Source organism: Sceloporus undulatus, chromosome 6 (genome assembly GCF_019175285.1).
Source record: "Sceloporus undulatus isolate JIND9_A2432 ecotype Alabama chromosome 6, SceUnd_v1.1, whole genome shotgun sequence".
NCBI classification, from domain to species: domain Eukaryota; kingdom Metazoa; phylum Chordata; class Lepidosauria; order Squamata; family Phrynosomatidae; genus Sceloporus; species Sceloporus undulatus.
In genome coordinates, this window is record NC_056527.1 from 160,631,213 (window position 1) to 160,641,218 (window position 10,006).

The following is a 10,006-nucleotide window of genomic DNA, read 5'->3' on the forward strand; positions in this document are numbered from 1 at the left end:
ACACAGATAAAGAGGAGGTATTATGGCAGTTATCTTTCACAGGAGGTGTGTAAATGAAGGTGTGAAGTGAGTGGCTAGTCAGTACTATAGCTTTATTAAACACAAATAAACACACAGTACCATCTGACAAAAGAAGAAATACATATATGTTGTCCTTGCATGGAAGGACTGGTAATAGTTTTTCCATACAGTAGTTTCATTTCTATGACTATAATACTTGGATTATGTCGTTCTTGTGTGCATTCATATTTTTCTGACTTATGGTGACCTTCAGGTAACCCTATCCTTGGCAAGATTTGTTCAGAAGGGATTTGCCTTTGCCTTCCTCTGAGGCAGAGAGTGTAATTTGCCCAAGGCCTGCCAGTGGGTTTCAATGGCAGAATAAGGATTTGAACCCTGATCTCTGAATCATAGCCCAACGCACAGACCACTACACCACACTGGCCCATGATTAATGACTTGCATACTATTTACCCTAGAGGAAGCCCAACTACAAACTGGATAGTAGCCTTGGGCAAAACATGGGTGGTTAGTTCTTGATCTTGCCTCTCAGCAGCTGTCCCATTAATGGCAGCAGATGGTAACCAGCCTATTCAGGATTTCTTAAATTAGTATATGCTCCCCTGGTACTTCTCAGTAACTTCTTTATGCACACAGCCTACTCACTTACAGTTTGCTCACATCTCCCACCGGTGAATGCTGTGCACTTTAAAATCATCTGGGTATGGCTAATACATCTTTCTCAATGCCGCGGAAAAGTTCAACTGCTAACGCAAAGGTGTGGGAGCATGTGATCTCCTCCAAACTTTGTTGGACTGCAGCTCCCTTAACCAACACAGCCAAAGGTGCAGGATGATGTAAATTGCAGTCCCACAACATCTGGAGGGCAACACACTCCCCACTCTGTGCCGACGTCTGCATAAAATTGCTTTTATAGATGAAGCCATGGTGGGCTGTTGAAAAGTTGGCAATGCTACCAATATTACAAATGCCACATTCGACTCACACATTTAGGGGCTGAAACATATTTTCAGTAGGCTGGTGCTTTTCTCCCAAAGTCACAACACGTCTCACTCCCCAGTAATGAAACTTTCAGCATTCTAGCTCCATCAAGAGAAGCAGTTACCATGGAAAACAGTTGTTGTATGCTCACTTGAAAAGACATTCAATAGAAGCCAATAGAGTTTGCCTCAGGTAAATGAGTCTGTGATCAGGTTGCAATTCAGACCATTTGGTACCACTCAAACTTGTTACAGTTTCAGAGGCACGTTTTCCTGGGTAGAGATCCAGCACATATGACAGTGGATACAAAAACAAATCCAAAACAACAGTCAGACAGAACCTCTGTACACAAAATACCTTTTTCAGGCTCTGTGTGTGTGTGTGTGTGTGTGTGTGTGTGCGCGTGTGTGTGCGTGTGTGTGAAGCCGCTCATCCAGATGTCTTTTGCGAACAAAAAACACTCCCTGGCAACCACTAGAAAATCTTCTGTCGAATGGTTCATTTTCATCACACACACACACACCAATTTCTCATTATTCAGTGCAAGACAAACAGATGTGTGCAAGGCACAAAGGATGACTGAAAACCTTGTAAGCTACTAACTTTTCTTAGTAGCAAAACTTGTTGAAAGTAGCGTTATGCTTTAGAGTGATCACCAACTTTGTATAGCGGCTGGTAGTGCAATGAGGTAGCATGGGATGTGAAAGATGTGTGTGGCCCTCAGAGCCTTGCAATACAGCACAATTTGGGGAATGCCCCCCTGACACGCCTCTCAGGCTGCCTCTCCTAGAATCACAGAGCTGGAAGAGACCTCAAGGGCCATGCACTCCAACCCCCCTGCCATGCAGTAACTCACAATCAAAGCATACCCAACAGATGGCCATCTGGCCTCTGTTTAAAGACCTCCAAAGAAGGAGACTCCACCACCCTCCAAGGAAGTGTGTTCCACTGTTGAACAGCTCTGGCCATCAGGATGTTCCTCCTAATGTTAAGATGGAATCTCTTTTCCTGCAGCTTGCATCCATTGCTCAGGGTCCTAGTCTCTGGAGCAGCAGAAAACAAGTTTGCTCCATCTTCAATATGACACCCATTCAAATACTTGAACAGGATTTCATATCACTTCTTCACCATCTCTTCTCCAGGCTAAAAATACCCAGCCCCCTAAGTTTCTCCTCATAGGCCATGGTTTCCAGACCCTTCACCATGTTGGTTGCCCTTCTCTGGATACGCTCCAGCTTCCCAACATCCTTTTTGAAACATGGTGCCCAGAAATGGACACAGTATTCCAGATGAAGCCTGACCAAAGCAAAATAGAGTTGTACTAATACTTCCCTTGATGCACATAAGCAGCGGCAGCATCTTTTTCAGCCTTGAGTAAAGGATCCTGGAAGTGTCCTATATTATGCAATACAGCTACTTAGAGGCCAAGCTTGACCTTAGCAGTTCAACAGATTCGGGTATGGTGGCCTCTTCTCCCATACCCAGCCTGATATCAGGATTGTGTATTTGGAAGCAAACTGAACTGTGTTCCATATAGGCCTAGTCTAGGTAAACAGACACAGAAATGTACCCTCATAGCAGAAACGTATACACCTCCTCAGAAGTAAGGCCCACAGAATTCAGTGGACCTGATCAGTATATAGTATACTAGCATACAGATCTAGGGTCAAAAACACACTGCAGAAATAATCCAGTTTGAGACTCTTTAGCTGCCCTAGCTCAACTGTAGTGTTTGTGAGACATTTAGCCTTCTCTGACAAAGAGCTCTGGTGCAACAATAAACTACAATTCCCACGGTTCCCTAGTACTGAGCGAGGGCAGTTAAAGCAGTCTCAAACTGGATTATTTCAGCAGTGTGTTTTGGACCTCAACTGCTAGCGGAGGAGATGAGAAGATATGGTAAGAAGATGCTAATGGAAAGATGCAGCATGGTACAGTGGTTCAAATATTCCAGTGGTGGCAAGGAGGTCCTGGTTCAAAACTCCATGAATCTATGAAGTTTGAGCCAATCATGAACTCTTAATCTAACCTACTACACAGGGTTGTTGTGAGATAAAATAGAAGTGGCAAAGGCCTATATATGCCCTTACTGGAGAACAGGCAAGATGCAAATGATTAAAAAAACACACACATATAATCCAGGAATTACCATCTGTATCAATCTTGCCAAACAAATGTGCTGTTTGGACTTGTTTCCTTCCTGTTTGTATCTTATTACGTTTGCATCCCTAAGGGATGGGCCTGCCTTAAGATTTTTACCTTTTCCCAATGCTTAGCAGATTTAAGCCACTTTCAAAATATCACTGCTGTATCTGGCTTGGACCACTGGAGGAAACGATCTGGATCACATAAACAGTGCAGACATCCATTCAAAAGCATTCCTATTGTGTGCCTTTGAGTCATTTCCAACTGATGCTGAACCCCATCACAGGGTTTTCTTGTCAAGATTTGTTCCAAGGGAGGTTACCATTGTCTTCGTCTAGGGCTGAGAGAGAATGCCCAAGGACAACCAGTGGGTTTCTATGGCTTTGGGATTTGAGGGTACATTTCAGAGGAAAGAACTGGCAAATCCTCCTTTGCGTATTCCTTGACTAAGAACCCTATGAAATCCAGGTGGTTGCCACAGGTCATAGAACCACAGAATCACAGCTTCATAGAGTCCGAAGAGACCACAAGGGCCATCCAGTCTAATCCCCTGCCATGCAGGAATACACAATCAAAGCATCCCTGACAGATTGCCATCTAGCCTCTGTTTAAAAACCTCCAAAGAAGAAGGCTCCACACTCTCCAAGGGAGTTTGTCCACTGTCGAACTGCTCTAACTGTCAGGGAGCTTGAGGTGGAATCTCTTTTCCTGCAGCTTGCATCCACTGTTGCGAGTCCTATTCTCTGGGACAGCAGAAAATAAGCTTGCTCCCTCCTCAATGTGACACCCCTTCAGATATTGAAACAGAGCTATCATATCACCTCTTAATCTTCTCTTCTCCAGGCTAAACATACCCAGCTCCCTAAGTCACTGTGCACAGAGCATGGTTTCCAGATCTTTCACCATTTTGGTTGCCCTCTTCTGGACGCGCTGCAGCCTGTCAACATCCTTCTTGAATTGTGGTGGACAGAACTCAGAAAATGGACCTGCAAGGAAACTACTGAAGCTGAATTAAATTCTAATTTAGTCCTTCTCCTGACTGTGTGGAATTGAAATGGAAAACCTGGGGAGATAGAATGGAACAAAATGGCTGAATCCTAGAGTTGGAAGAGACCCAAGGGCCATCCAGTCCAATGCCATTCTGCCATGCAGGAATTCTCAGTCAATCCCCCCCCCCCAAGATAGACATCCAGCCTCTGTTTAAAAACCTCCAAAGAACAGCCCTTACTGTCAGGAAGTTCCTCTTAATGTTGAGCTGGAATCTCTTTTCCTAGAGCTTGCATCCATTGTTCTGGGTCCTAGTCTCTGGAGCAGCAGAAAACAAACTTGCTCCCTCCTCAATATGACATCCCTTCAGATACTTAAACAGAGCTATCATATCACCTCTTAACCATCTCTTCTCCAGGCTGAACATACCCAGCTCCCTAAGTCTCTCCTCATAAAGCATGGTCTCCAGACCCTACAATATTTTGGTCGCCCTTTTCTGGACACGCTCCAGATCGACAGGTGACCTGAAGACACATACACACAACACACAATGTCCCAGTCCAACACTCAGACCACTACAGCACCCTGGCTCTCTTTCCAAAAGCAAAAGGCAAAAGATTTATATGATCGGAAGAGAGACCAGAGTACAGTATATGATAATATAGTGATTTTTATATATGTTAAGTTGGCATTTAGATCTATGTGTTAAGTTGGTCTGTGTATTTGTGGTTCCTATGTTTTCGATGTCATGTTTGTAAATGATTGTTCGGGTGAATGAATGCATGTTTATGAGTTTTTAAAAATGTTTCTTACAATCAATAAAAACCGTAACCCAAGAGTATACCCCAGTCCTCCCTCTTACCTCCAGCCCAAGGAGGGAACCACTTTTCTTCCTTGCTTTCCATAATCCTCCATCTTAAAGCCCACTGACTTTAAGGCAGACCCTTCTGAAGGCAGGATGCACCCAACTTTTGTAAATCAAAATCATCTGATCTAAATGCCAAGTGGAGTGAGGCTTAATTCCTCTACAAACACCTCTAGCTGCCTCAACTCAATTTGGGGAGATTTCATTCAAGAAAAGGTGTCTCAAGTACAAAACACACTGCAGAAATGATCCAGTATGAGACTGCTTTAGCTGCCCTGGCTCAGTGCTAGGGAATCCTGGGAAGGGCAATTTATTTTGGCTCCAGAGCTCTCTGACAGAGAAGGCTCAATGTCTCACAAAAGGACTGTCCTCAGAATCCCTTAGAGCAGTTAAAAGGCGGCATCCACACTGGAGAAATAACCCAGTTTGGCACCACTTTAACTGCCCTGGCTCAAGGCTATGGAGTTCTGGGAGTTGGAGCATGTTGTGGTGCTCAGAGCAGAGCTCAATCTCTCCTAAAACTATCCTTCCCAGAATTCCACAGCATGGTGCCAGAGCAGGTAAAGTGGTGCCTTGGGCAGAGAGCACTAAATGATTCATAAAGCTATACTTCCCAGAACTCCACAGCATGGATCCAAGGCAGTTAAAGCGGTGCCTTAAGGCAGAGAACACTAAACGACTTGTAAAGCTATATATTTCCCAGAATTCCCTAGCACGGCGGTGCTTTGGGCAGAGGGCACTAAATGTCTCGCAAAACTACACTTCCCAGAAGTCCATAGCACGGAGCAGTGAAAGGTGCCTTGGGCAGAGAGAGTAACTAAGCTTCTCCTGAAACGACCCTTCCCAGGATTCCACAGCCTGGAGCGTCGTCTGGGACCGAGGAGGGAAAAACAAGGAACTCATCCATCCCCACAGCCGGGGCAGTTAAAAGCGGGATGAACCCGGATCATTCCCGGAGTCGTGTGAACGCCCAAGGCGGAATGAGCCCCGAAGTTGGCCTGGGTACTCACCCCATCTCTCGCCCCTTCTCTCCGGCCCCGAAGCCCCCCTGGAGCCCCGGCGGAGAGAGAGCGCTGGACGGAGGGGTCTCTCCTCCTCCTCCTCCTCCTCCTCCTCCGTCCAGGAAGGGAGGCCGGGGGCCCACTTCGCACATCGGGGAGCCCCTCTGCTCTGCTCCGCTCCGCGGTGCTCTGCCTGGACCTCGCACTGCTCCTCCTCTGCCTCTCTCTCGCTTGCCTTTTACATAAGCCAAGAGCAGGAGGAAGGCTGCCTGGATCGCTCACGCTCCAGAAGCAGAGGGACCACCACCGGCGCCAGCAGCAGCAGCAGCAGCATCCCAAGGAGGGCCACCTGCTCTGCTCTGCTCTGCTCCTGCTTCCCTCTGCCGTCCTCCTCCTCCTCCTCCTCTGCCTGCCTGCTTCCCTCCCACTCGCAGGGCGGGGATTGAGGACTAGGAGGAGGAGGAGGAGGAGGACATCCTCAACACACTGCAGAAATAACCCGCTCCCATGCCGCTCTCACTGCCTGGCAGAGAACACTAAAAATGGCTACGAAAGCTATACTTCCCAGGATTCCATACCATGGAGCACTTCCCACACTTCCATGGCCCGGAGCCAGGGCAGTGAAAGCAGAGAGAACACTAAATCTTTCATAAAGCTATACTTCCCAGAGTTCCATAGCATGGAGCCAGGGCACTTTAAGCGGTGCCTTGGGCAGAGAACACTAAATGACTTGTAAAATTATACTTCCCAGAATTCCATAGCACGAAGCACTTCCCACAACCCCATCGTATGGAGCCAAGGCAGTTAAAGTGGTGCTTTGGCCTGAGAACACTACATCTTTCAGAAAGCAACATTTCCCAGAGTTCCATAGCATGGAGCCAGGGCAGTCAAAGCAGTGCCGTAGACAAACAATACTAAATGAGCTATGCTTCCCAGAATTCCATCGCATGGAGCCATGGCAGTTAAAGTGGTTTCTTTGATGGAGGAGGCCAAGACACTTCCCAGAATTCCATCACCTGGAGCCAAGGCACTTAAAACAATGCCTTGGGCAGAGAACACAATCTCTCGTAGAATTACACTGCCCAGAATTCCATAGCATGGAGCCAGGGCAGTTAAAATGATGACTTGGGCAGAGAACAACCAAATCTCTCATAGAATTATACTTCCCAGAATTCCATATTGGGATATTGGAGATACTGACTCTGTAAACCCCCTATTTTCCTGTCCTCTCCTTGCCTCCTGAAGCATGGTTTATCTTTAAACCGCTTGATGTTGGTGTATAATATGAACCAATGGACTTATTTATTTATAACCCTAGCATGGGATTCAAGGGAGCATATGGCCTTTCAAAAGCACAGTACCATTTCCCAAAAACTCTTAGCACAAAATGACAAGAAAAGAGATTCCAGCTAAAGATGAGGGAGCTTCTCACACGGGAGGAAGTTCTCTTAGGAGTTTATCAGACCAGGGAAATTGGAAGTGTAATCCAATGGCAATCCGAACACAATCATGGGGTTTAACGTTATTGTGTGATAGACTACCACATGCAATTTCGGACAATAGCAAGCTATTTTTGGGCAATGGAAAGTCAGTCCAAATGCAATTCGAATTCATGAAATTAGCTGAACTAGCAAATTCACATGAATGCATTCTGGCCCCACTTTCTTTTCATTCGAAATTAAGAGAAATCCCTCACATGTGATAAACTCCTTAATTTCAAATGAAAGGAAAGTGGGGCCAGAACGCATTCACATGAATTTGCTAGTTCAGTGAATTTACGTGAATTCGAATTGCGTTCGAACTGGCTTCCCATTGCCCGAAAATAGCTTGCCATTGCTCAAAATTGCGTGTGATCACCTCTCACGCAATAATGTGAAACCCTATGATTGCATTCGGACTGACTTCCCATTGCCCAAAATTGCGTGTGGTAGTCTATCACGCAATAACGTTAAACCCCATCATTTCATTTGGATTATACTTCCAGTTTCCCTTGTCTGATAAACCCCTAGGAAGAAATTCTTCAAGAGCTGTTCAAGAGTGGAACCTTGGAGTGCCTCCATCTTTCCCATGCGCAGCATTTGTTCTGCCCTTGAGTTTTTGTATTGATTACCCCACTTTTAAGGAGTTTAATCTTTCTTTTATTTTAATGGCGCACCCACACTACACGAATCTGCCCACTGCGCAGAATAAGGGTGAAATTCCACCTAGGTAGCAATATCGCAGACCACTCAAGAGGAGCTCTGGCAGTTTAATGTCACCAGAGCCCTGAGATGGAATTACATCTGTCCTCTTATGCTTCATGCTAAGACGCTTCAAGCATTACTGTAACACTGAGACAGGCTTTCTGAAATACCTAGTGCACATTTTGAAAAGCCTTCCAAGATAAGCAGCTGCGCCATTCTGTCATTTGAGACTAATGTGGTCCACGAGATGATTATTTTTTTGAGAACAAGAGCTTGTTAGACCATCACAGTCTTAATGTATTTCCATAGATCTGAAATTATATTTTAAACACTTGCCACTCAGCCATTAAGCCTGCTTGAAGGAGATTTAAAGGCCATGTTTCTCAAACCATATGTGTCTGTAGCAGTTGTGTAGGAGTCAGCAAGGCACTATCGGTTCAGCAGTTTTGCAAGGGCTTAGATCATAGAATCATAGAATCATAGAGTTGGAAGAGACTGCAAGGGCCATCCAGTCCAACCCCTTGCCATGCAGGAAATCTAAATCAAAGCATCCCCGACAGATGGCCATCCAGCCTCTGTTTAAAGACCTCCAATGTAGGAGACCTGATAAAAGCCCATTACCGGACTTGCAACACAATCCTATGCAAGGATGGGAGGTGTGCAACCCTCCAGATGCTGTTAATACAGGCAGGTTAGAACCTTGGCACTAGCCAGTAGGAGCAAAAACAGGAAAAGGTGGCAGCTGCTCCCAGGAGTGAGTATCTAAGGAGCAGGTTTGGAAGGGGTTGATATTTAGTGTACCCTGAAAGGTGAAGAGCCATTGAGGCTAGGTTAGGCTGCTGTGAGGGCAGTGAGAAAGGGTTTTAGGTACCTTTGGCCTGTTACAGACTGCCAAAATAAAGCTGCTTCGGGTCTCTTTGGAGGTATGCTGTTTAACCGATGCATGCATCCTAAGAATCCACAAGCGGCACCAAAAGCTGCACTCCTGTGCTTAGGAATGGAGTGTGGCTTTGGCACGACCTCTGGACACGTAAGACCCATGCATCATTTAAATAGCATACCTCCAAAGAGACCCGAAGCAGCTTTATTTTGGCAGTCTGTAACAGGCCAAAGATTGTCCCCTATATTGTTGTAGTGCCCTGCAGGAGACATAGTGTTCGGTGACTAGTGGAGTCACAGGTAACCAGAAGGGTTATACGATACAAAAGTTTAATAAAGGTTCTGTGAGAACTTAGCCTTTAAGAGAATATATACAGAGAATGCCAGCCACAAAAGCTGGCGAAATGTCAGGAATAAACTCTTCTAGAACATGGCCACATAGCCCGAAAAACCCTCAAAAGACTAAGGATGCCGGCCACGAAAGCGTTCGACTTCACACCTGAGGTAAATCCTCTATTCTTGTCATCCCACATCATGTTATATAGAGCAAACCTCCAAGTCATACCTTCTAGGTTAGTGGTTCTCAACCTTCCTGCCTTTTAATACAGTTAGAGGAGCAGTGTCTCAGTTCCTAAGACCATTGGAAATATGTGTTTTCCGATGGTCTTAGGCAACCCCTATGAAAGGGTTGTTTGACTCCCCAAAGATGTCACGACCCACAGGTTGAGAACTACTGCTCTAGATGAAACATACATCACAAGTGGATCAAACACACGTTACAAAATGGGTTTCCCCCAGCACAATATCATGGCAGGATTATCCCAATCCTGTTGGGCTAGGACGCCATGGAACCAGGGTTTAAATTCTCAGTTGGCCACGGAAACCCACTGGGTGGCTGTGGGCAAGTCACACTCTCTCAGCCTATAAGGAAAGCAATGGCAGAC

General features: G+C 45.8%; 1 protein-coding gene across 1 annotated transcript in view; it reads right to left on the reverse strand.

Moving 5' to 3' along the window:
* The window catches only part of HOMER2 (homer scaffold protein 2), a 63,914-nt gene extending 57,546 nt beyond the window's left edge, over positions 1-6,368 (reverse strand). The window contains exon 1 of the mRNA XM_042471220.1: positions 6,010-6,368. Within this exon, the coding sequence (XP_042327154.1) occupies positions 6,010-6,152 (143 nt within the window). The 5' untranslated portion in view covers positions 6,153-6,368. The remainder of the gene's footprint in view (positions 1-6,009) is intronic.
* Positions 6,369-10,006: the final 3,638 nt, after the last annotated feature.